This window comes from Apodemus sylvaticus, chromosome 21 (assembly GCF_947179515.1).
Source record: "Apodemus sylvaticus chromosome 21, mApoSyl1.1, whole genome shotgun sequence".
Classification (NCBI taxonomy): Eukaryota; Metazoa; Chordata; class Mammalia; order Rodentia; family Muridae; genus Apodemus; species Apodemus sylvaticus.
The window spans coordinates 51,027,756-51,055,471 of NC_067492.1; the positions used below are offsets into that span (position 1 = coordinate 51,027,756).

General features: G+C 38.0%; 2 protein-coding genes across 2 annotated transcripts in view; both read left to right on the top strand.

The window, feature by feature from the left end:
• Abce1 (ATP binding cassette subfamily E member 1) lies at positions 1 to 27,384 on the top strand. The gene is made up of 18 exons (XM_052166198.1): positions 1 to 155; positions 3,226 to 3,355; positions 4,366 to 4,451; positions 8,835 to 8,932; positions 10,024 to 10,141; positions 10,606 to 10,743; positions 10,874 to 10,943; positions 11,187 to 11,283; positions 12,230 to 12,319; positions 17,451 to 17,572; positions 20,624 to 20,845; positions 21,803 to 21,862; positions 21,959 to 22,017; positions 23,209 to 23,319; positions 23,412 to 23,554; positions 23,655 to 23,777; positions 25,187 to 25,298; positions 25,767 to 27,384. Exons 2-18 carry the CDS (start codon positions 3,253 to 3,255, stop codon positions 25,812 to 25,814), a joined length of 1,800 nt encoding a protein of 599 aa, XP_052022158.1. The 5' UTR covers positions 1 to 155; positions 3,226 to 3,252; the 3' UTR covers positions 25,815 to 27,384.
• Mmaa (metabolism of cobalamin associated A) overlaps positions 24,990 to 27,716 on the top strand; it is a 441,074-nt gene continuing 438,347 nt past the window's right edge. Inside the window, exon 1 of the mRNA XM_052166210.1 lies at positions 24,990 to 24,993. The gene's annotated coding sequence lies outside the window, so the exon portion shown is untranslated. The remainder of the gene's footprint in view (positions 24,994 to 27,716) is intronic.

The following is a 27,716-nucleotide window of genomic DNA, read 5'->3' on the forward strand; positions in this document are numbered from 1 at the left end:
GCGCACGCGCACTACGCCCTCATGCCTTGCGCGAGGCGGCGGCTGTGCACCGCCATCTTGGCCGGTGGCGGTAAGAACACGCTGTGTGCTAAGACCTGACGGCCAGCGCTGCTTGGCTACTGCACGCCCCACTGTAAGGGGACCGTTGTCTCCAGGTACGGGAGTTCGTGGGAGGGGTTTGGGGTTCGGCGACCGGCTGCCACCTTGGGAAGACTCTTAGGGACGCTCTCCGAGCGCCTGTAGTTAGGCCTCAATAGCGGGGACCGTAGCGCGTGGCAACCGGCTCCAGCTGCACATCTGGGACTGCCGGGGCGAACGTCCTCGCGCGACCGTTCAGCCATCCCGGCGTCGGGTCGTCTATACTCCAGACACGGCCAGCTGCCACGAGAACGGTCCCAGAGGCTGTAGGCTCTGCGTTCCACCTTCCACTGCCCCTTTCCCTCCCGCTCCCACCCTTAAGCTAACTCTTCTGTGGAGGACACGCCGCAGATCCCCCAAGCTGCCCCTTACAGTCAAAGGTCTACGTTGGGATTTGGTTGTAAGAAGTAGTGCTTTTTTTTTTTTTTTTAAACAATTGTGGAGTGAGTCATGGCATCTTGCCGCCATGAAGTCCAGTACTCGTAGCCCAATCCCAGACTTTATAGAAATGATAGGCAAACGTTCTACCTTTCTCAAAGAGCGACATGTTCTCAATTGGGATTGGGGTTAGCCCAAGTGAATTTCCGAGGTGAGTTCCTGTCTTTAGAACTTTGGAGAGGCACGTTGCAGCACTCTGTCCTCTTCCCATTAGTGACTGTTTTTTCGTTTATTACATCTTAGGCTTCTTGACATCAGGGACATTCAAAATGTCTTTAGATGCCCTTCTTAGGCTTAATACATTGTGGGTGTTTACTATTTGTTGCAAATAAAGGATGGTCAAAGCTGAATTTCTGCACCTAAGAGCTACATAAGTATTTTCTCTTTTTTGATGGTAAAAATGGTAACTAAGGAATAGCTGTCAAACAGCTTTTATTGGTTTACCCTTTCTTCCAAGGGACTACTAATGAGGGAGTTAGGATAGTAACATTTGTGTTGCAGCCAGTGGTCCTGTGTGCTGAAAGTAGTCACCCTGTGTCTGTCAGTTGATAATGTATTCACTATAATCAAAAGCTTAAATATTTTTGAACCAAAATGTGTTTAATGTTTTCATAACACAGCTTAGCTCACCTCTATAAACGAAACAACAAAGACAAAAGTATTTTTAAGAAAAACATTCAGCAGTTGGCGAAAGGGAGTCCATTAAAAATCAAAGCTACCTGCCTTTCCCAATTTATGATGCTTTATAAGGCTAATTTACGGTAAGCATAGGTCGTAATATTCCATGTGATCTTAGATTGTGTTTCCCATGCGCACCATCTTTCCACTCACCTGGCAGGCACACCAGAGTCACCGGTTTAATAGTTCCTGCTTGCAAACTGGCCTTCAAATCTGAAGTGTTTTCAGATCTTTTTGTATTCCTGAAAGTTTTCCTATAATATTCCTCTTTAAGCTTCTTCCTATTGGAAAGAAAGGAACTAACTCCTTTTCTCTAATTCTTGGAAATAATATGGAAGTTGAACAAATTGTGTTTACCTATGTAACCATTATCCAAAGAATCTCTATTTTTCTTAAATGTAAAATAATTTGTTATTTTTATTATATAAATCAACTTTATTAAGTTGATTTATATCACTCTAGTGATTTTTTTAATAATTTGAGAAGATAGCTTTAGTAGCATCATAAAAATAAAGACCAGCATAAGCAATTTCATAGTGAAAGATTTATCTCTGAAAATACTTTCATTTACCAGGTACTTTGTAGAAAAACATTTTTTATTTGTATTGGAATGCATGGCACCCAGTTTATTAGTTTGTTTGCTAAAATAGTCAATTTCTTAGAATATTGCATGCTATGATTTGGTATGGGGTTTTAAGTAAGCTTTTGATGTAAAGTAAAATCATTTAGTTTCTAAGTTAAACTTAGGAGACCTGGATCAGTTTTTAAAGAAATGACTTTGTCAGCACAGCAATTAAGATTTTGGTTTTTGTTATTTTGTTTTTCATTAGAATAGCTTAGCTGACCTCTACCAAAACTAAGTAGAGCATTTACCTATTTGAAAGGAAGTGGTCTGGTAGTCTGTAAATGATAAAAACATTCAGATCTAAGAGGAAAGCCTGTTTTTAGGGAGTAAGAGGAAATAGTGTAGTACAACATTGAACAAAATTGCTTCTGTCCCTCCAAGACTAATCATACTAATGGCTGTATAAGTTGTGGGTCACAGAAAAGATCAGCTTAGGATCTTTGCAGATGGATAGTATTGGCTTTTGGTTTCTTCTTTAGGTTTGGAGGTAAGATAGACTGTGAAGGCACTGTTCTAACTTAATCCCTTTAGTCACAGGGGGAGTTAATGTCAACACACTAAACCCAGTATTATAAAGATTGTAAATTTGGTCTGATCTTAATTCTCTGTAGATGTTATATTGAAGACCTAGAGAAGTCTTTAGGGCATAATAAGTGTATATACAACATTGCTACTACATAAGAACCTGGGCAGCAGGATGATGCTCCCAGCTCCAATACCTATTTTTCCCTTTCCATCAGTAGTATCATTACAGTTGGAAAAGAAAATGAATTCATGATCTGGGTGTGGGTGTGTTCATATATAATCTGTTTTATAGATTTACAGTCATACAATGGTATAAGTATTAATTATTGAGGCCTTAAATATTTTTTTAATCTGTCATGTATTTTTCATTCTTGCTGTTTTAATTTTCCTGATTATTTTTTTCCCAAAAGAGCTTTGGTTTATATGGCTTCTTTTAACCAAAGAGATTTAATTGCATATATGAACTTAAGAAGAATTAAATTTCTGTGATATTAACTATTCTTATTATAAAAAATGGCATAGCATAATTTATTTGGTCAGGTCTTTTGAGACCTAGTGTTTTTGAGCATTTTTTTTTCTGTGTATAAAGTATCTTTCTAGGAATTTTCTGTGTTTTTTTTTTTCAAGTAGTGCCTATTTTGTAATCTAACTTTGTTGTGTAAAATTTTGTTTTCCAAACTGAATAGATTATTTTTCTGTTCCTAATTTTTTTTGATTTTCCAAGTGAACATTTCCAAGTGTGTCCTCCTTTTATACCCATAAATTATTTCTCTTTGTATTATATAGAATTTGCTATAATTTTTTTCATTTTTCTTTAATAGAAGAGCTGGATATTCTTTGTTACAATTATGGCAGACAAATTAACAAGAATTGCTATTGTCAACCACGACAAATGCAAACCTAAGAAATGTCGGCAGGAGTGCAAAAAGAGTTGTCCTGTGGTTCGGATGGGTAAGTGCTCTGTTGACATCTAAGAGTAGAAAGCAGCTGTAGAAAAGCGGATGGGATTGGAAGCGTCCGAGGGGCTTAGCAGATACTATATTAGTTAATAACTATTGGTTTCTTTGAGCTACAAAACTGAGAAATTTAGAATTCTAAACTTTCATTGGTTTTAAATGATCCTTTTGAAAGAAATTTTATGTCATTGTTAAGATATTCAGAAAATGTAAAAAGTCAAACCAAAGTTTACTGTAATCCTTGATGTTCTACAAATTTCTGTAAATAAGTCACAGAATAAGATTGCCAGGATCTTTACATTAGATGTTGTTTTCATCTTGAAACCAGAAAATAAAAATAATTTTAAGCTTTAAGACAGACATTTTTGTAAGGGTTGCTAGATTTTCAGGATGGAATAAATGTAGTAAATTCAGAGGTGACAAGTTGTTGATGGTCTTTAATGTTATGACCGGTGCCCTGTAGTAGAGACTTCTAGACTTACCGAATCGGAAAAGATCCTGTGTTATCTGTTAGCATCTTCCATACTTTTCAGAAATTCAGTCACTGATGTCTCAAATACTGAGCTTAATTTTGGGTTCGTACTAGAAAACAGCACAGCTTTTTATGGTCTTGTTTACCTCGCTGACATGTTTCATGTCATGTCATGTGACGTGCCTCTCATTGCTAGGACATGCTTTCTTTTTAGGAGTCAGTCAGTGAGGGTAGAACTCCAATTACATCCAGAGCACCAAAAACAAAATGAAGTCAGGCACCTTACACATAACATTGTTTCAAGGTTCACCATATTTTTACTGGTATTAGACGAAATATATTGGCCATTTATTTACCGTCTGACAGGAGTACATAATTAATAAACCTGGGTATTTAATTCAGAATCTGTTCCACCAAACTCTGATTTAAATCATTATCATTGAAATTTTGTATGCGACTTTGAAAGAGTTATTTTCAGAATGGCAATCTTAAAAGTGTTCTAATAGATAAAGGAAATTGTTTTTCTTTGCCAGGAAAATTATGCATAGAGGTTACACCCCAGAGCAAAATAGCATGGATTTCTGAAACTCTTTGTATTGGTTGTGGTATTTGTATTAAGGTAAGTGTTATTTGTTTGTTGAGTCAAAAATGAAATGTGAAAATTTTAAGTACTTTAAAATTTTTTAAAAAGGCAAAAGTATAGGGCAGATAAATTGAAAATAAGTTTAAGAAAGTAATATTCTTAGAACAATATTATTGCTTTTTTAAATTAATAGACCACTCTGGCCATCCTAGACCTCACTCTGTTAACTAGGCTAGCCTAGAACTCAAGAGATTTGCTTGACTCTGCCTCTCAAATGTACCACCACCAGCCAGCTCCTCTTTTACTTTTGTTTATTTTGTAATCTGGAAAGTGTGTGCATGTGTGTGCTCGTTTGAGTACACCTGCCACAATGTACATGTGGAGGTTGGAGGACAGTATGCAGGTGTCAGTTCTTATACAATATAGGTTCCAGGAATCGAACCCAGATCATCAGACTTGGTGGCAGTACCATTACCTACTGTCTTGGTGGCCCCCAAGCCAAACTTACTTATTTAATTTATTGTGGAGTTCCAGAGAACTTTAATGGCAGTTTGCAAGATGGTAGGATTCTCTAAGCCCCCTCTTTCTTTTGAGGGCATCTAACATAAAAACTGTGAGGGGGAAATGAGTGTGTTGGGCATTAGTTAGGGCGGGAAGTCCACAGCAATTTCTCTCTTCTCTTGTTCCTGCTGAGGAAGGTAATTTGGGATTCATTCTTCCTCAGAGATCATGTAGACGATGAGGTCTGTCAAATTCAAAGTCATACTTGAAAATGAGTTTGGCAAAGTGGCAGTTGAGACCAGTGTCAGTCCCAGGGAGTGGCTGTGCTATTGAAGTCACAGGAGACAACCCGGTCCTCATTATAACCCAGATAGATGTCCTTTAGACCTGCCTCCAATGTTTGCTTCACTACCTTCTTGATGTCATCATATTTGTCAGCTTTCTCCAGATGGCAGGTCAGATCTACTATGGACACATCAGGAGTAGGACTATGGACGTCCATCTCAGTGAGCTTCCTATTCAGCTCTGTGAGGACCTTGCCCACAGCCTTGCTGAAGCCAGTGTATGCAAAGATGGAATTCTAGGAAGTCCCGTGTCCATCATCACAGTTTCCAAGAGGGGCCATCTCTAGTCTGGGTGGAATGATGGTATGGACTATAGTTCTGAGTCCTTCAGTAATACCAAAGTTGTCATGGGTGACCTTGGCCATGGGGACTAAGCTGTTGGTGGTGAAGGAGGGATTACTGGTGCTCTTGAGTGAGTTATTCATCCTTATGGTTAATGCCCTTCACAAACATAGGGCATCAGCAGAGAAGACGACCTTTTTAGCTCCGCCCTTTGTACTGTGGCCTGCTCCATGATGATCAAGCTGCATCAGCACCAGCTCACCCTGCTGGTGCTGGTAGATCACACCCCGGGTAGATAGAAGTGCCCTTCCTATAGATGAAAAGTGCAAAGTGCCGGATCCAAGTGTCTGATCCCAGCCTTGACGTGTTGTAGGAAGCGTCACGCTTATAATCACACTGGAACACTGGGTAGTATGTAGTTGAGTTCAATGATGAGATCATGGATAGCAACAGTACCCATGTTGCATGTTGCCAGAGTTGAAGGCAGACATGCAGTCCAGGCACCCAGTATGGCCACATCTGTTCACTGCAACCTTCACCATCATGTTTTCAGGGAAAAGGCTGGCACTGCATAAGAAGGTGCATCTGTCTCTGGACCTGGGAGGAGCAGAGAGCCCCAAAGCACGCCTTTAAGAAGTTAATGGGTCAGTGAGATGTCCTGGAAGACAAAGGCACTCGTTGAACGAGTCTGATTTCCTTGAGGTCGAACTGAGGACCCACTTAACTGTAGAGAGAACAACTCCACAAATTTGTCCTCTGACATCCACATGATGCACCATGGCGTGTACACATACAAAAATCACACAAACATAGACACGCATTGTCCACATAATGCACAGTGGCGGTGCACACACACTAATAACAATAATAATAATAAACTTTTTTTTTTTTTTTGAAACGATTTCTCTGTGTAGCCCTGGCTGTCCTGGAAGTTACACTGTAGACCAGGCTGCCCTCGAACTCAGAAATGCGCCTGCCTCTGCCTCCCAAGTGCTGGGATTAATCACCACCGCCTAACAATAATAAACATTTTAAAACAAATAATCATATGCTAGGTAAAAATATTTCTAACTAAATTATTTCTTTGTATTGAGTTTTTCATTATACAAAATGTTGTAGCACATCTTTTCCAGAAATTTTTAGAGATAAAGTAAAACTGGCATTATAGTTTTTCAAGTCTATTTACTTTCATTTTGAGACAGGTCTCTGTGTAGCTCCAGGTGACCTGGAATATGCTATATAAACTGGACTGGCTTTGAACTAGAGATCCATCTGTCTCTGCCTCCCAAGTGCTGGGATTAAAGGCATGCACCTTTAGGGAGCTAATTCAGAGAGTTCAGTGGACTTTCATTTCAAACTAAGAACATAGAAAAACAAAACAATTTCATAATCAACCAGGTGTACCGTACCTGTTTCAAATTTTAAATGTATCACTCTCATGTAGAAATACAATTAAATATGTTAAATTTAATCTAAAAATGCTTTACTGTATCTCATATATGTATCTATTGTATTTATCCCAATTTTAAGCATCTTATATGTTGTTGCATTGAATAATTGACATTTGACTTATAAGTCATAAATTTCCAACTTACAAGAGAGATTTAGCAACTGATATGTTAAGTTCTTAGGTATTTTTGTTTATATGTAATATAAGAAGGAACTTACTTCACCAGAGTTTGGAAACTTCCCTGTAAATTGTTGAATATATAAGCCATGGGTGTTTTATATTTGTTTTTGAAACCTTATTCAAGTATCTGGAAAAGTTACATGGATTCTGGAAATAGTTTTTCCTATTTTGAAAAGCATAAGCAGGAAATATTCCTGGCAAATATTGACTAATTCTTCATCATGTATGCCTGCCTGTTAAGAATCTGTTATGAACATTACACTGTCATCTCTTCCATTTTCTTTTTGGTGCTGTAAGAAATTAATATTGCAAAGTTTTAGATGTCCATCTGAATGCCTAAAACACCAATTAAGTAAACTCTTGGTGATAGGGGAAAAGGGAACTATATGCATCATGAACACTGAATAATCTACATTATTTATAAATGGTGTAGATTTCTTTTCTAAGTCACATAAGAGTTTAAAATCACCTGTAGCCTGCATTGATGAAAGGAGGAGAGTAGAAAACATACTTGTAAAAATTTAGTGGTGTGGCTAGGGGGCAGAAGTTATTAGAAACCACATTTTTTTTTTCATTAATTTGTTATGGTCTCAGTTTGGAATGAAGAGTCACTGAGTTCACCTCTGCTGAACTGTCAGACCTGTAATCTGACCTTGACCTTTCTGGTTATGTCTCTGTCATTGTCTTTCTTTAGAGATATTTTTCTAACCACATTACTGTTGCCTGTTTTTCTTTAACATGCATGTGAGCATGGGTAAGGTATGTATATGAAGGCCAGAAGTCACAAGCCAGGTGTTTTTCTTGATTACAACCCTCATTCAGTCATTCATTCATTCATTCATTCATTCTGAGTTTTTTGTTTGTTTCTTTGTTGAAACAGGGTTTCTCTGTATAGCCTTGGCTGTCCTAGAACTAGACCAAGCTCTCCTCGAACTTGTAGAAGTCCAACTGTCTCTGCCTCCTGAGTGCAGGGACTAAAGGTGCTCAAGCCCCAGGCATCCTCCTGCTTCTCTCTCCAGCTCTGAGATTTTAGGAACACTGCCACAGCCGGCTCTTTCCAGGAGTGCTGGGGATCCCTCTAAGCTCAGGGTTAACACCTCAGCCGGCTCCCCAGGTTCAGGCGCCCACCCTTCCCTTCGCAGTGACGTCGAAGTGGCAAGAACACTTGGCCATTCTTGTTCTGTGGACATTTATCTGATAGTCAGATACTACACTGAATAAGTTCTGTTGATGTTTTCTTTCTCTATATTAATTTACTTAGCCTCTTAAGATAGAAGGATGAGTTATAACAGAAAAATAATAAACTTTGATCCAATATATAGGCTATCTATTGGCAGGATAGATATAACCCTCTCCCCCAAATAATAAAATCAAGACACCTTAAAAGATTTTATCTGTAGAAAAGAAGCAAACAAGGACAGGAGTAATTTAGAAGAAAGAACACATCTGTTACAAATTATGGAAACTATTGAACAGTGTTTAGGTTGTATCAGTCATGAAAAGTATTAAATTTGTCTGTACCGTTATACTCTTCAAGGAAATTGATTTTTATTTTTAAGTAAATTATTTCTCATATTTGTAAAACTCATATTTGAAAGTTTTCAATATTATTAATTCATTTATTTTATAAATTAATATGTGATTCTTTATTTTAAATAATAGAAATGTCCCTTTGGCGCCTTATCAATTGTCAATTTGCCAAGCAACTTGGAAAAAGAAACAACACATCGCTATTGTGCCAATGCCTTCAAGCTTCACAGGTGTGTTCCTCTTTACCTCAGTTAAGGATTTACTTCAGAATATGGGAAAAAAAATGATATTGTGCATTCACCACAAAGTCATAGAATATTACAAAATGCAAGGTTAATTTATATGCCAGCAATGGCCAGGCATGGTAGCAGATGTCTTTAATCCCAGCACTCACAAGGCAGAGGCATCTCTGAGTTTCAGGCTAGTCTAGGCTACATAGGGAGATCCTGTCAAAACAAACAAGAAAAAGTGGCAGCAGTTCGTTCTAGTTAATATTTGAAATAATTTTTAAGGGACTTTAAAGCAACTGCAAATGCCCAGTTGCTTTATGTTGTGAAGATACAGAAACTAGATGTCTGGAAGGTAAACCCTCTTAAATTATCCTAAAATATGATTACAGTTAACAATGGTTCATAGTTCCCTTACTCCCAAATAATCCTTAAAGAAAGTTGCTTTGTTTTTAATTATCGACTAACGTTATGTCCCACAGGAAATGCTATACTGACGTGGGCCTCATTAAGTCACTAGGTTGGTCCTTAATGCTTTTCAGGATGGTATCTCTGTATTGCCCTGGCTATCCTGGCACTTTCTATGTATAGACCAGGCTGACCTGGAACTCAGAGATCTGCCTATCTCTGCCTTCTGAGTGCTAGTATTACTAGTGTGCACATCCCAGCCTCGCTGCTCTTACTTTTATCTGCTGAGTATTAATATATTGAATCTGAAAGTCTAGGTTTTATTAATTAAAAGGTATTTTCACCCTGCCAACTCTTAAGGAGCCAACAGCAATAGGAGATTTGGGGAAATGACAGTGTGGTACTGTACCTACTGTGAAATTTTTTCCACTTAGTGTGTTAAAACTGAGCCTTAACAATAAAGAAAATGTTATTTTTGATAAAGAACTGGATAAAGCTTGGAGTTTTATTCATTATGGATACATTTCTAGCAGTTAGTTTCTCTTGGCTGTTTTCTCTCCACTAATAGCCACTAATGCTTAGCTTATTTCTTAGCTTATTAATGGCACACAGGTGCTTTCAGTTGTTGTGTGTCGTTGCCATCTAATACAAAGTTGTGTTTGTTTTGTTTTCCTGTATTACAATAGGTTGCCTATCCCACGTCCAGGTGAAGTTTTGGGATTAGTTGGAACTAATGGTATTGGAAAGTCAACTGCACTAAAAATTTTAGCGGGAAAGCAAAAGCCAAATCTTGGAAAGTATGATGTATGTATGAAAGATTATGGAAATTAACATGTCTGGGTCTTTTAGGAATTTTTTTATGAGAGTGATGGGTATAAGTTTTTTAAGTTAATTTGTAGAGTCCAGTTCAAAGGTGTTATATGTCCCAAGTTAGGTTTGGTTTACTTTTGTTTTGTAAAACATGCTGTTACTGTGTAGCGTCAGAGACCCTTGACCTCAGCCTCCCAATACTGGTTTTGATACCATTCTTCTTGTTGTTATCATTTGTTTGTGTGACAAGTCCATCCCTTCAAAATTAGAATGTTAGTGTTGCTTACCTGAAAATTCATAATTCGCTCCAACTTTTGAATTAGTATGCCTTGATTTGAAACTAAGTCTGCTTCTAATCTTAAGCTAGAAGTCCTCTATTTAGATATATGTTTAATTTTATTTAGTAACTGTCCTCTTTGCATTTTTATCTTAAACTCAGATAACAATTATATTTCTAGGATCCTCCTGATTGGCAAGAGATTTTGACTTATTTCCGTGGGTCTGAATTACAAAATTACTTTACCAAGATTCTCGAAGATGACCTGAAAGCCATTATCAAACCTCAGTATGTAGACCAAATTCCCAAGGCTGCAAAGGTCAGTTTGTTTATAGATAGAAGTTATAGTTTGTAGATTATTGATGGGATGATAAAAGTTCTATTAAAATACTTATTTTACTTTGTGAAATTTTTGAAAGGAATATAGTGATAATTTTCTGTTGTGACAGGGGACAGTGGGCTCTATTCTGGACCGAAAAGATGAAACAAAGACACAGGCAATTGTATGTCAGCAGCTTGGTAAGTATTTGAGTACATGCTTTTAATAAACCACACTTAGTCATAATCCTCTTGATGGGTTATGGGTTACCAAATTCATGAGGAAAGCTTTAGTGATTATTTTATTGTTGTACTACACAATTTTAAACTGGAATATCATTCAGACATGACATGCAGTATGACATGCAGTTTGTGCATTTTGCCCAGAAGAGGTGAAATGGAATTTATAACATTGAACACAATACTTCTGATTATTCTTTGTAGATTTAACTCACCTTAAAGAACGAAATGTCGAAGATCTTTCAGGAGGAGAGTTGCAGAGATTTGCTTGTGCTGTCGTGTGCATACAAAAAGCTGATATGTAGGTTACTTTACACTTTTTGTGTATTTCAATGTGAGTTTGTATTTATAATGCTGCTGATTCAGCAGTAATCTTGAAAGGGATAATTAATAGAGACATTGAAGTGTTTGATTTTGAGGTGATGTGTTAAAATAGCCGTATTTCCATGGCCCATTCCCTCTGATCAGTCCTTTGCTTTTTTGAGTAGTAATTTATACCTTACATAAAACTTAAGCTCTCCAATCAAGGTTAGTAAGCTTTCAAATATCTCAAGTAAAAGATGATCTTTAGACTAGTCAATATCAGAATGACATGCTCTGTGAAGGAGACATGGAATTAAAAAGGCTAGTTTCCTTCCTGCTTACTGATATTTCCTCCTGTCAGATATTTATTATTTCCATATTTTTCCATATTGCTGCTCTAGTATATAATCAAGCTCCGTCTTCGCCACCAAGTATTCTCTGACATTCTGTGCATGAGAAACCTGCTTTAATGCCTTTGGACTTGAGCCTGTTAAGACAGTGGCTCTTTGGGGCCAGCAAGATGACTCAGCTGAAGGAGGGGCCTGACACCAAGACATAGCACCTGAGTTGAATTCCCCAGAACCATAAGGTAGAAAGAGAGAACCAACACAGGCAAATTTCCCTCAGCCGCCACATGCAGGTAGCGGCACCCTCAACATACATGGTAAATACAGTTTAAGGACAGAAGGAATTCAGACTCTATCAGAAGATTTTTCATGAGAAGGTACCAATTAGTAAGTCCAATCTTCAGAAGCTCTCCTCAAATTTGTAGGTATACATTTCTGCTTTTTGGAATTATTTTCTTCCTTCTAAACAGAACAGAGTAGTCTTCCTTCATTGGTATGTGAAAATGTTCATCCTGTTAAATCAGAAACTGTTATTGTGGTACTTAAAAAGGATAAGGTGTAGTTATATTATTCAAACTTGCTTTTTTTCCCCCTTAGTTTTATGTTTGATGAACCTTCTAGTTACCTCGATGTCAAGCAACGTTTAAAGGCTGCCATTACTATTCGATCTCTAATAAATCCAGATAGGTAAGTTAACATTTCTATTTTCATCTGTTAAGGAAATTTTGCAGATGCTTAAATATTAAACATTCTTGATTTTCATCTTGATCATTTATAGTTAACACCAGAATTTTTCTTCCTTAGAGCAAAGGTTCTTAGTGCAAGATTCACAATTATTACCTCCATTTCTATGGAAAGTACTGTTTCGATGTGAATGCTTTGGAGTTGTGTAAATTTTGTGTATATCTATTCTTTGTGTATGTTCTTGGGGGAAAAACATCCTTAGTTTTTACTAGAACTTCAAAAGTAAATCTCAGTTTTATACAAACACAACACATAATTAAAATGTAATCACCATAAAAATGGTGATGTTTACAATCACTGAACGCAAAACAAGACTTCTTAACAACTTGTATGATGCTTTCACAAAACCATTTGTTGAAATCGGTACTTTGTAATTTCCAAAGATTCTTTTTTTGGGGGTGGGGGGAGGATTTGGGTTTTGTTTGTTTGTTTGTTTTTCCCCGAGACAGGGTTTCTCTGTATAGCCCTGGCTGTTCTAGAACTCACTGTAGACCAGGCTGGCCTCGAACTCAGAAATCCACCTGCCTCTGCCAGAGTGCTGGGATTACAGGCGTGCGCCACCCCACCTGGCTATTTGCAAAGTTTCTTAATTCATCATTACCCTGATGCTTATGGTAAGTTTATTGGGTCTTTTAGTAGTGTTAATATTTTAATGGGGCTTTAGAGAGAATTCACATTTTTCAGTTGAAGGAGCATATAAAAGGCTTGTTACTCAATGATACAGTCTTAAAACTATCCTGTGTAGAAACATATAACAATGCACTTGGGAGGGCTGTGCTCTCAACTCTTGATTATGTAAACTTTTTACAGGTAAGTGTACCAGAAACAGCTGTCCCTAAACTTAGCATACACACCAAGACAGTTCTAGAAGTCCACCTGGCACTCTGAAAGAGCCTCTCAGATAGTGGCTGATGTGAGAGGTGTAAAGTATTCAAAAAGTAGAGATTGGATGGACACGTGTTCAAAAGCTGGAGAAATCTAAAAAGCAAATGTGGAGAAAGGGGCCTGGGGAAGGCTCAGTTTATAATGTGATTCCCTGCAAGCATGAGGACTTGAGCTCAGCCCCCCAGTTAGGATAGACCATGCACTTTGGTATGTATATACTGTAAAGTCAGTGCTGGGGAGGCAGAAAGACCCTTGGGTTTGCAGGTCTAGCCAATGTGTTCCAGGTTCAGTGAAAGATCCTGTATCCAAAAATAAGGGGGAGAAGCAATTGAAAAAAGATATGGATGTTGGCCTTTGTCCTCCGTGAGTACATACATGTACATAGTTACAGACATGCACCTACACTAAAAACGTGTACACACATACACAGAGGGAGATGGAAGAGAGAGAGAGAGAGAGAGAGAGAGAGAGAGCAACATTAAAAACTTGCTGGACTAATTAGATGAGTTAGGAACAGGAATGGGAACATTAAAATTGATTTCACAGTTTGTGGCTCTAACAGAAAATGGCATTGAAATATAAGGGAGAATTGAAAAATGATGATTATAGTAAGAAGAGTATTTAATGGTTAAGAGTGAAAAACAGACAAGTGGGCAAGATAGCTGAACTGGTAAAGTTGCCGGGCGGTGGTGGCACACGCCTGTAATCCCAGCACTTGGGAGGCAGAGGCAGGTGGATTTCTGAGTTTGAGGCCAGCCTGGTCTACAGGGTGAGTTCCAGGACAGCCAGGGCTACACAGAGAAACCCTGTCTCCAAAAAAAAAAAAAAAAAAAAACTAGATAGATGACGAACAATCCCTAGCACTCAGATCAACTGGATGGAGAGAGTGGGTGCAATAAAGTCAGCTCTGACGTCAAGTGACCTCTGCGGCGTGTGCACCGTGTACTCGCGTGCACAGTGATAGCAGTGATGGGCTTTGTTGCTGCTTTGCTCTTTGGTTTTTGTTTGGTGTGGTTTTTGAAGACAGGGTTTCTCTATGTATCCCTGACATCCTGGAACTTAAATTGTAGGCCATGCCTGCCTATGCCTCCTGAGTGCCTGGATTAAAGGAATGTACCACTGTGCCCTCCAATGATTATTTTATTTAGAAGCTTGAAGTGATCATGGCTGATAAGTTTTCAGAATTGATAAAACCTCCAACTTCTCAAACATAAGTTCAGCAAATGATCAGTAACACCTAGGTGCTTCAAATTGAAGCTAAGAGTATTATTGGTAGTCTTTTTTTTCTATCAGACATTAAATCTTGACCTGAGTTTCCCCTCCCTTTACTCTTTTCCAGTCCCTTATCCATTTCCTTTCGACCCCAAATCAATTTCTCCATTTCTCTCCAAAAAAAAAAAAAAAAAGGAGCAGGCATCCCAAGGATATCTACTGAACATAGCCTAACAAGTCACAGTAAGATTAGGCACAAACTCTCATGTCAAAGATGGACAAAGCAACCTGGTGGGAGGAAAAGAGTCCAAACTGCAGGCAAGTGTCAGAGACACCCCTCACACTACAGACCCACAAGGACACTGAGCTACACAACCACCAGTATATATAGAAGACCTAGCTGAGACCCCATACAGGCTCAGGGGTGGCTGCTTCAATCTCTAAGCCCCTATGAGGCCTGCTTAGTTGATTCTGTGGGCTGTGTTTTCCTGGTGTTTTAGGCCCCTCTGGCTCCTCCTAGTGGATGGCTGTGGTCTTTGCATCTACTCCTGTCAGTTGCCAAATGAAGCCACTCCGGTGACAGTTATGCTAGGTTCCAGTCCACAAGTACAGCAGTTATCATAATTTTATTTTTATTATTTATTTACTTATATGTTTGCCTTTTTTCTGCTATTTCTGTTTGGCTCTCTCCCAGGTCTCTGGGTTGAGCTGCCTCTTTCCTGGCCATCTATTCAGTATCATTCATGGGCTGCCTCTCGTGGCATGGGCCTCAAGTTGGACCAGTCATTAGTTAGCCACTCTCATAAGTTCTGTGCCACCATTACCCCAGCACAATATTTTGGATATTAAGCCTGTCAGATGTAGGGTTAGTGAAGATCTTTTGCCATTCTGTAGATGGCCATTTTGTCATAATGACTGTCCTTTGACTTACAGAAGCTTTTCTGCTTCATGAGCTCCTATTTATTGATTGTCATTCTTAGTATCTGTGCTATCACTGTTCTTTTCAGGAAGTGGTCTCCTGTAAAAATGTGTTCAAGGCTCTTCCCCACTGTCTCTTCTATTAGAGTCTATCTGGTTTTATGTTGAGGTCTTTTAATCCACTTGGACTTGAGTTTTTTGCGGGATGAGAGACATAGCTCTATTTGCATTCTTCTCTGTGCTGATATTCACTTAGACAAGTACCATTTGTTGAAGATGCTTTCTTTTTTCCATTATGTATTTCTGGATTCTTTATCAGAAATCAGGTAACTGTAGTTGTGTGGATTTACCTCTGGGTCTTGGATTCAATTCCATTGATCAACCCGTTTTGATGCCATTTTGATGTGGTTTTTATTACTATAACTCTGTAGTACAGCTTGAGATTAAGCATGATGATTCCTCCAGAAGCCCTTTTATTGTACAGGATTGTTTTAGCTATCCTGTTTTTCCATATGAAGTTGAGTATTTTCCTGTTGGTAGAGTCTTAAGTGTTCACACAGCCAGACCTTTTACTTCGTGTACATGATTGAGCATCTAGCACATGCTTGAGCATTTTAAGAGAGTCTTTGGGAAATAACAGTATAAAATTGTAACCCTAGTATTTTAAGAACTTGGCAGGGTAAAGAACATTTAAGAACTTAAAATGGTAAAGAAAAGAATACAGTGTGTATACCAAACTTAAGATAAAGACCCAGATGACTAAGTGGTTCTTAATCTAAGCCCCTTTTAGTTTTAGATCATATCTACTTTGATCCATGATTTTTAAATAGCAAATGATATTGTAACTTCAATAAAAGAAGAGCTAAAAGAAATGGAATTCAAAGCTAATTATCTCACAACACATTTCAGTATCTAGATATTCAGGCAAATCACTGGACAGCAAGACACCACGCTTATACTAAGTGAAATTAAAAGATAAAAGATATAACAGGATGAACTGATCTTATGAAAACTAGTGATGAAAGTAGATTTTATAAGACTTAAATATGAGAAAGAAACCTTAGTTGTAATATGTGTAGTTGTAATATGTGTAGTTAACTAAGCATAAACAATAAGTAAAACACTTGTGGATGTACCAGTATGTGGATTGGTTAGCTGTAGTGACCCATGTGTACTGGTAGGTTAATGGAAAGAAGCTAGAGAGTATATCCATTCTAAAACTGTCAAAGCATGCATCCATTCACTCTTTAAGGTATAAAAATTTTGAAGATCATATCCTCCAGAAAACAGTAAGAAATCCAAAATAATAAACTGGAATTTTCATTGCATATATTGTCTATATTTTTATAGTACAGATTTCTTGAGTACACAGATGCTAAAACATCAAACTTTTGATTCTAAGTTCTATTTAAATACAAGAAAGGCAAGAAATTGCTGTAAGAAGAGGCTTTCAATAGTAGGAAAAAATACATTTGCATATTGGGAAAAGTATTCCTACAGTGATTAGGAACTAAGTGGGATTGTAAAATGTGAAAATGTTAGTGACTATTTAGGAAGGAGTGGCCCTTAAGCATATAAAATAAATGCATTATTGAGAAGATAAATATCAAGTTGTAATTTTTTCTGCATATAAATAGTAAGATACAAGAAAATTTAAAAGCTCTTGGAAATCTGAAAAAAAATTGTGAGCGTGATTGTTCTGTTTATACAAATGAGAACTTTATGCAGGAAGCTAATGCTTTAAGTCGGTTTTGGAGATCCATGTAAAATAGACGGAGGCGAGAAGAGAGGCTACATCCAAGCTGCATCTGTGCAGTGTTTGATAGGTCCTGTTCCAGCCATTGATGATTAGTCGAATCTGCCTGAGGAAAACATTTTAAATAGGAGCATCAATAATAAGCCTTGTATAAGAAAATATTTTATGGTTTTACTATGTTTTTTATACTTTTTTCTTTTTTTTTAAAAGATTTACAGCTATAGAAGAAAAATAAATTTATATAAATAAGAGTCTTAGCTAATGTTAGAGTAAATTTAAAATTAAAATCTGTTTTCTTTTCAGATATATCATTGTGGTGGAGCATGACCTCAGTGTACTGGACTATCTCTCTGACTTCATCTGCTGCCTGTACGGTGTGCCAAGTGCTTATGGTGTTGTCACTATGCCTTTTAGTGTAAGAGAAGGTAACTTGAGCACCTGTCTAAAATGCTCTACTGTCTTATGTCTAGAAATGTATTATGGCTGACATCAGTACTATGTATTGCTCTAATATGTATATGAAACTGTCATTTTGTAGTTTAACCATTGAGGAAAATGTAGTGTATTGTAAGGCTATACATGGTTACAGAAAAAGACTCTTGTGAGAATTTTCTGCTGGGAGAACAGAAATCACTTCCCCCTGTTCTGTCATCATAAGTGTGTATGTTTTGACTTCACCTTCAAACTCATCTTTAACAAACCAGCACCTTTGGCAAAACTCTTACCATTCCTTCAGTGCCCATCTCTTTTTTTTTATTTCTTCCCCCCGCACGCACCCCACCCACCCTCTGTATAGCCTGGCTGTCCTGTAACTCTGTAGATCAGGCTGGCCTCAAACTCAGAAATCCGCCTGCCTCTGCCTCCCAAGTGCTAGGATTAAAGGTGTGTGCCACCACCGCCCAGCTCATTTTGTATTTCAAACCCATATTTTAGTTTAGAATGTGGGTGGATAAGGAATGATAACTTATGCCTATATTTAAGATGAATAGCTATGTATTTTAAAGGAAATTTGGTGAGGTGGCCGCAGATTTCTTGCCAGTAGTCTTTCCTTTTGTTTTTCTACACAGTACTTCTCTGTAGCATTGGCTGTACTGAGATTCTACTGCTTCTGCCTCCCAAGTGTCAGAAGTGAAAACTTCTTGCCAGTATCTTAAGAAACTTTTTTAAAATACAGGTTGAAACCTTCAGGATGGCTCCGTGGATAATGACACTAGCTGCTGAACATGACAACCTAAGTTCTAGCCCCAGAACTACACCTTGTGGCAGGAGAGAATCCAATTCTGAAGTTATCCTCTTACCGCCACACATGGGCTTTGGCATGCACAAACCTGCAGACATGCACACATTCACAGACAGTGAGCAAAATTAGTATTAAGAGAGAGCAGATGACTCCATGCTTTCTCTGCAAGCCTGAAGACCTGTGTTTATACAGTTGAGCTCATGGAAAACTAGGTAAAGAACCGACTCCACAGCCACCCTCTGACCTCCATCTGCACACCATGGCATGCATAGAAGCATAAAGACACTAAAACGATATGGGATATTAGAATGAAATTTTTGTTTTTGTTTTGCTTTAAAGACTGGAACTCCCAGGGCAATGGCAGCACAAATCTTTAATCCCAGAACTCATAAAGCAGAGAGGTAGGTGGGTCTCTGTGAGTTTGGGACCAGCCCAGTCTACAGAGGGAGTTCCAGGACAGCCAGAACTCTACAGAGAAACTCTGGAGAGAGAGAGAGAGACACACAGAGAAAGACACACACAGCAAACACATACACACAGAGAGAGAGAGAGAGAGAGAGAGAGAGGATAATCAACCTCCTGTGTAACTGAGCTTTCAGTGTGTTAGAATTATAGTAGTGTTGCCACATTCTGCTTGGAAGCGGTAGTTAATGTACTACTGAGCACTTGCTTTGTGCCTTTCAGTAATGTAGAATCAGGATGGTATATGGATAAACTCAGCACTCATTCTTGAAAGTCACTGCAGTGATCCTGGTGAGGTTTAAATAGTGAAGTGAGAACCTGTACTTCATCCTTCCTGCTTCCCCTTCAACCATTATTAAGCCATGTGTCTGTCTGTCTGTCTGTCTGTGTACACATATTTTTTATGTATATAGATTTATATATGCATGCAAGTTCTCTGAACTGTACAGGTAGCTATCATTAAGACTTACTTTCAAGTTGACAGGTTAGCTATGTAGAGACCACATCACTTTCTGTTTTTTGACCAAAGTCTCTTCCTTCTTTTATTGGAAAATGAAGCACTTTGATTAAGTTTTCTTCACCAGAGGTTTTGGTTTTAATTTTAACTCTACATTTTCACTTTTTAAATATTTGAAGAATAAAAGTGAAACTTTTAGAACAGTTGGTTTATCACTCTCAAGGTTTCCAGTTCACCATACGCTAGAGTGTAAATATCCCTGATGTTGCCCCTGGCCCAGAGGAGATGCTGACTGTCCTTACTTTCCCAAGACCTTTTCCCCATTAATACATAGAAGGAATACTGAAACCAAGTCTTTTATTATATTTATACATATAAGAATCTCTTTGTTTTCTATTTGTCTGCCATTGTGTATGTTTTAAGAGGGGTTTTGTGTACAATTTTAGTTTAGCTTCATCCACAAGAAAACAATCTAGAGAATGGCTTTTAATCTTTGCATAGTGAAACAAAAAAATTAATGAAGTTAGCTCATTTAGTTTTTTATGAAATTATAAAATTAATCTGAGAAAAATACAGTAATAACTTACAACTATATGGTATCTCAAAGCCCTACTTGTTACTTAAAAATGCTTATTTTGAAAACATATTTCCTGAAGTATTGTGTGTCAGTTGCATACCTGAAAATATTCCGTTCTTTTGTCTGACTTTTTTTTTAATTTTAATTCATTTACCTGTGTGGGTATATATGTATATGTGTGGGGGTGCGTGCATACAATAGTGTATATGTGTGGGTCAGAGGACAGTTCTCAGGAGTTCGTTATCTTTTCCATACTATGAGGTCCCAGGATTGAACTCAGGTCATCAGGATTAGAGATAACTACTTTTACCCACTGAGCCATCTTTTTGCCCCAAAATGACAATTTTAATATAAGACTACATCAAAAGGATGTCCTGTTTCATATATAAACTTAAAGTTAATCTTACACCAAATGACGGGAGTTGTTTTGTCTTTGGTGTCAGAAAATGGATTTTCAGCGGTGGGGACTCACACTGTAAACATGCAGGTCTCAGTCTAGTACCTTCAGTGTAGCTCAGCTTTCTGAGTGTTGGGCTCTAGGCATCAGCCACTGTGCTCGGCCTGTTTTCATTGTCGAAACACACCCAAAAAAGCGCTAATTTTTGCATATATGCAGGTTTGGTATTAACAAAGGTATAAAGTCTATATGTGTTCCCAAAAATCAGTCTTAATCATTATTTTAGATTTATTTATATTTTCTTTAGATCTTTACTAATCTTATGGCAATTTTTTTCCAACAGGCATAAATATATTTTTGGATGGCTATGTTCCAACAGAGAACTTGAGGTTCAGGGATGCATCACTTGTTTTTAAGGTAGCTGAGACAGCAAATGAAGAAGAAGTTAAAAAGATGTGCATGTATAAATATCCCGGGATGAAGAAAAAGATGGGCGAGTTTGAGCTCGCAATTGTAGCAGGAGAATTCACTGACTCTGAGATCATGGTGATGCTGGGGGAGAATGGTAAGCCCTGCGCCTGCGGTGGGGAGCATTGGCTCTGTGACCGTCTGGTCTGTACTGAGAACTGACAGACACAAGGCTGGCACCTGAATATGAATCCTTACATTTATTGTTTTAACCTCACAGTTGTGTGGTATTTACTAATTTAGTCTCGCTGTTGTTGAAACAGGTTATTCTGGGCAGGGATGGTACACACCTTTAATTCCAGCACTCAGGAGGCAGAGGCAGGCGGAACTCTCAGTTCCAGGACAGCCAGGGCTACACGGAGAAACCCCATGTTGGAAAAAATTTTATTATTAATATTTTCAATATTAAATTGTCACTGTAATCTCACTAATGGATAGTATTGCTTTTATGATTTAATAGTATAGTCTTGCAGCTTATAAAACTGTAGAAGACTTAATGTAAGCGTGCAACATATCAGGCTTCCATAAACATTTTTACAATTTTTTGTCCGAGCAGTGAACAGGCATTTCTATTATAAAATAGCTTCTGGTACCCTTAAACTGTGATAACTAAGACAAATGCACTTTTTATCTATCAGAAAACATAAGTTGTGTGGCTAATCATTTATTAAAAAAGCACTGGTATTCCTCCTAATAAGTTTAAGCTAGTATTTGACAAGTGAGAGAGAATTCTCTCTCTCTCTCTCTCTCTCTCTCTCTCTCTCTCTCTCTCTCTCTCTCTCTCTCTCTCTCTCTCTTGGTTTTTGAGACAGGGTTTCTCTGTGTAGCCCTGGCTGTCCTGGAACTCACTCTGTAGACCAGGCTGGCCTCAAACTCAGAAATCCGCCTGCCTCTGCCTCCCAAGTGCTGGGTTTAATGGCTTGTGCCACCACTACCTGGCGAATTGTTTCTCTCTTAACTGTCACATAAATCTTAAAGACAAATTTCTCTGGTTATAACAAGAATATTTGAAATGTAAAGGTTAATTTTGTTGTTGTTGTTGTTCTATTATCAGGTACAGGTAAAACTACATTTATCAGAATGCTTGCTGGAAGGCTTAAGCCAGATGAAGGAGGTATTGTCATAAACATTCCCTTCCCTTATCCCACAGAGTAAAGGGCTGGGCAGTTTTTGTGTCATTGTAATTGTGGGTGTTTCCCCTCCCCCCCAGGAGAAGTACCAGTTCTAAATGTCAGTTATAAGCCACAGAAAATCAGTCCCAAATCAACGGTGAGTCATTATTTTGCTTTGACTGTTAAAATGTGTATTTGATATATGTGTGTATATCTTTAGTCTTTTGCTCTGGTAATCTAGTTTAATCTCCACCACAAAAAGAACCTTCTAAAACTCTTGCCCATGTAATATAATACCTGAGATTCTCAGTCCACCTACCATACTGCACAGGCGCTGGACCATGCTAGCACATCTGGCTCTGGTCAGATCACTTCTAGCAAAGAGCTGTAAACGCCAGCAATTCTGCTCATTAGCACAGACCTGAGCAATGTACATGCTGTCAGTCAGCTGATGAATGATAGATAACTTAATATAGTCTCAAAATGTAAGGTTATTCAGCATTAGGGAAATTAAATGCTGGTTAATTATTTCAAGTCTTGAGAGTGTTTTACTGAAGCAATCAATTGATTTCTGAAAGTATTATGTTGAGCTTACTCAATGTATGTTAGCATTACAACACTGACCCTGTTACACAATTTACATGATCTGTTTCAAGTTCTCACACTCTGTTCCATACAACAAGTAAAGGCCATTTTAGGATTCAGTTATGAATAAAAGAATAAAATGGTTTGCATTGTGTGTTTTAACCTACAGATTATCCTACGTTTTTAAACCCACTTTGACATTTAGAATTATTCCTATTCTTCATTATTTCTCCCCTGAAACATTCATTTACTTTCTGATTTTCTTTTGTTGTTGTTGTTTTGTTTTGTTTTCGAGACAGGGTTTCTCTGTGTAACCCTGACTGTCCTGGAACTCACTCTGTAGACCAGGCTGGCCTCGAACTCAGAAATTCGCCTGCTTCTGCCTCCCAAGTGCTGGGTTTAAAGACGTGCGCCACCACCGCCTGACTTACTTTCTCACTTTCAATTTTAAGATTGTTATTGCCTTTTTACTTATGTACATGATTAGGGCAATTATATACATAAGTAAAACATTGAGAAATGAACGTGATAGTGAACAGGCCAGGCATCACTGCAGGCCAGCCATTGACAACAGCGCCCAGAGGCAGAGGCACCCTGGTTGGCTATACAGTGTGACACTCTAAGAAAAAGAAAAGAAATAAAATTGATATAAATTGGTGGAAATTGAATTCATTTTGGTCTGAAGTTAGTATTAATATTCATAAACAGAAAACTTCTTTCCTGGTAATTTATCCTTTAAGTTTTTTTTTTCCTTTAAAACCAGGGAAGTGTTCGCCAGTTACTGCATGAAAAGATCAGAGATGCTTATACTCATCCGCAGTTTGTGACTGATGTAATGAAGCCCCTACAGATCGAAAACATCATCGACCAAGAGGTGCCATAACTTTATCTGTCCTTGCACATCTGTCCACATCATTGTTTCACACTTTGGATGTCATTACGTGTTTTCTGAACTTCTCCGATTAGGTACAGACATTGTCTGGTGGTGAACTTCAGCGAGTAGCTTTAGCTCTTTGTTTGGGCAAACCTGCTGACGTCTATTTAATTGATGAACCATCTGCATATTTGGATTCTGAGCAAAGATTGATGGCAGCTCGGGTCGTCAAACGGTAAATGTTGTTCCTGTACAATATTATTTTGATGTGTGCAGTAACATACAATCTGTTTGTGACAGAAAGCTATGAAAGGTTTGCAATTGTTGTGTTCCAGTTTCATTCTCCATGCAAAGAAGACAGCTTTTGTTGTAGAACATGACTTCATCATGGCCACCTACCTAGCAGATCGTGTTATCGTTTTTGATGGTGTTCCATCTAAGAATACAGTTGCAAACAGGTAAAAAATGCTTTTCAGTTCAGAAGTTAAATTTAAGTTCTAACAATTGGAAAATTATCACATTCTAAATTTCCAGTAAGGTCATAAATACTGATGTTCTATTGCTTTCTTGTTTGAAGCAGGTAGCTGCTAAGTCAGTTTCTTATTCTGAGACAGCACCCCACCCTGTTGTGGGAAATAGTAAAAAGTGACCCACCAGCTCTCCTGCCCGTCGGGCCATCTCTCCGGTGGGGATCCTGAATATCTCTCGCTTCCATCAACATCCCCCACACACCAACTACCTCAACACCTAACTGCCCAGTAGAATCAAGACTCTTATAGCTTAATTAACCAATCAGATTCATGTATAAACACAATTTATTTTTAGAGCCAATTGATAACCTTGTGAAAACAAAGCTACTCTTATAGCTTAATTAACCAATCAGATTCATGTATAAACACAATTTATTTTTAGAGCCAGTTGATAACCTTGTGAAAACAAAGCTACTCTTATAGCTTAATTAACCAATCAGATTCATGTATAAACACAATTTATTTTTAGAGCCAATTGATAACCTTGTGAAAACAAAGCTACATGTAGCAGGAAAATGTCAACACAGGTCCACAACTGAAGCCATCTTGGTTCTCTTAAAGTAAAAACTTATTTACAGACAGTACTGTGTAGGGCCTTGTAGTGGTTTTCAGCCTAGTATACAATACTTGACCTAGGTGGATAACTTCTCTTTCAGTTTAACTTTGTCTGGTTGATTATTTATAATTCCTTAGAGACTTAATTTTTGTGCATAATAAAATCCAGAGAATTATATGACTTGCCCAAGTTGGAGTAGATGCCAAATACACGTTACTCACCCATTCAGTGTAGGTGTAATGTTTCACCCTCTCTTACTGTTCTGCTTAGAGCTGTCATACTGTGGGGAAACTAAAAATTCGGGTTTGTCTATGAGACATTATTTTACCACTAGGAATAAACCTACATTAAGTTGCATCTTATAAAATCTCCAATAAACAAACACATCATTTTGGGTCATAAATCTATTTTATTTGATTCTCACACAAAACTTTTTGATGTTAAGAAGTAGGGCTTTCAATAAGTAGAAGTACCAGCCAGGTATGTACCACCTACATCTCTCTGTACCTCTAAGTCTAAAAAAAAATTAGCTTAGAAGAAAGCATAAAAAGGTTCGACTGGAAACTTAACTTCTACGGCAGTAATTCAGTGTAAAGTGCTATTTGTTAATAAATCATTAAACATCTTAATGTTTTCTTCAACAACTAAGATCATACTGAGTACAGAAATGTGACCAATCAAATGATTGTAATGTTAGCATTGGTGCTTGTGTAAAAGGAGGAGACAGTGGTGATTCTTGATCCTCAATCAAAATTTAATGAAAATTGTTCATTTTCCTTAGTCCTCAGACTCTTTTGGCTGGCATGAATAAATTTTTGTCTCAGCTTGAAATTACATTCAGAAGAGACCCCAACAACTACAGACCACGAATAAACAAGCTCAATTCAATCAAGGTATGTGGGTAACAAACATACATCTTTTTTCTTAAAATCTATACCATCATACCAATTCTCAAATTAGGTAGTTTTTAATGTATCTGGTGTTCTAATTTATTCTGTGCCATTTAAAACCTGGCACATGTAGCACACTCAATGAGTCCCATCACTGAGGAGGCAAAGCCTTCTGTCTAATAGAGCGTAACACTAATGAGAAGCGGATCAGGCAGTTAAGTGACCATTCTTTCTATAAGCAGTGCATCTTAGATAATAAGCAGTTTTCAAGCTGACAATCTGATACCCTTTGTACTAGGAGCTTAAAGTTGGGATTTATGTTTCCCCAAGAATATTGCAGTCTATACAGATCTCATGCATAGGAGTATGCTGAGCTGCCTGCCACAAGAGGTGCTATTAGAGCAGCCCTGCACAGCTGCTGGGGCTTCACAGAGAACAAGTGCTCACTGTGTCACTTCTCTTTCTTTCTAGGATGTAGAACAAAAGAAGAGTGGAAACTACTTTTTCTTGGATGATTAGATTGAATCTGAACTTAACAATAAGCCATTTACTTACTGGGATTTTTATCATATAAAACTTTAATCAGGTTTTATGGCCCCACATACTCTGGAGCTTTGAAGTATGATTTTCTTAATGTGACATCAAAAGCCAGTTGTCTTGTAAATTGTTTGAGAACTATTCCGTTCTTAAGATTAAACCTCCGTGCATACTACACTAACATGGAGACATTTCAGATATATCAATTACCTCCAGATTTTCAGTTGTGTATTCTATTCATGTACCAGATGCTTCCTGGTGTTGCCCATCTTTAAAATCTTGGATAAATCTGTACCTGTTTGCTAAGTGTACCAGGATAACGGACCTGCCCTCTTCTAAAGCCAGTCGCAGACTTCCTGACGAGGTCTGACACATAAGCACCAGGGCTATATTTGCTACTTGTTCAGTCTGTGCACAGTTATTTCTATCAGTATGTGCTTCCAAGGAAGTGTCTGCTGCAAACACCATTGTTGGAAGATGTTTATGACCAACTTATGCATTCTTAATGGGTTTTTGGTGCTTTTGAACATCCGTCAAAACTTATTTCAGTACCCTAATTTAACTCTGGTTTTTTTTAGTTCTTACATTCTATAACATTCACAGTAATGTTACTTTTATAAATATATATATAATCACTGATCAAGATTAGGGAGGAGGCATTTCTGAAGAATACATGCTTCCTGTAAAAGTATAGGCTTGGGCTGGGAAGATGGTTCACTCAGTAAAGTGTAAGCTGCACACTTATGAGAACCACACTTGAGACTTATAGAAATCTCTACCAGTGCTGGGAAGTGACATCAAGCACTCCCTACAGCTCACTGGCCTGCCAGCCTAACAGTCTATGAGCGCCATGTTCAGTAGATAGTATCAAACCTCTGTCTGGCACCAACACACTGCTGTGCGCGCGCGCACACACACACACACACACACACACACACACACAACCCTACAGATACAGTCTTTATAGTTGGTGCCTAAGTATCTGAATTTTAGGATTCAGTTTTAGTTTTGTTTTGAGAGAGCCCGAGCTGGCCTCAAATAAGGTATCCAACCTTGAATTTCTCAGCCCACTACCTAGCTTGGATTACAGTGTTGAGGATCAAACCCAGGGCTTCATGTGTGTTAGGCAAGCACTCTAACAACTGAGCTACACCCCCAGCCCTACATAATTACAGACTACAGACTCTTCTGTTGAGCAACCAAGGACAACCTTAAACAACTTCTCCAGTGAGTGCAGGCCAAATAGCAATACAAAGTATCTATTGCTGTAGTGCACACTCATTTGTAGATTTGGATACAAAGGGCATTATCCACATCTTACTAATGCCAAACTGGAATAGGGCAAGCAGAACAGGGAAATTAGAAATTATTTGACAAGACTTTAGAACATTAAATAATCGATCTTGATTAATTTGCAAATGATAGAAAGTTTGTTTTGACTGAAACCCATTAGGCCTAAAAATGAATTTATATAATCCATAAATACATGTCTGTTGTAAAACAATGCAAACATGCAGAAATACATGGAATAAAATCTCTCCCTTCATCAGTTTCTGAGCTTACCAGTGTGGTCATTCTTTCCTCCACTGTGCACTTAATCTTGATATGGGATTATACTGAAATAGTTTTCAGCATCAACAACGTTCATCCATTTTAGTGCTATTAATACGTGAATAAGATTATTTTTGTACATAATAAATTTGAAAATACAAAAACATTTTTTGGCCTGAGACAGGTTTCTTTGTGCAGTATTGGCCATCCTGGAACAACTAGCTCTCTGTAGACCAACCAGGCTGCTCTGGTCTCTGCCCCCTGAGTGCGTACTGGGATAGAAGGCACATGCCACCACTGCCCAGCCAGATATTAAAACTTTGGCATAGCAAT

Bases quoted from the DNA above. Each gene is read 5' to 3' on its own strand.
- Abce1 (XM_052166198.1), top strand. From the start codon at position 3,253: ATGGCAGACAAATTAACAAGAATTGCTATTGTCAACCACGACAAATGC. The intron at 3,356-4,365 runs GTAAGTGCTCTG...TTTCTTTGCCAG, and splicing joins TTGTCCTGTGGTTCGGATGG to GAAAATTATGCATAGAGGTT. The intron at 25,299-25,766 runs GTATGTGGGTAA...CTTTCTTTCTAG, and splicing joins ACAAGCTCAATTCAATCAAG to GATGTAGAACAAAAGAAGAG.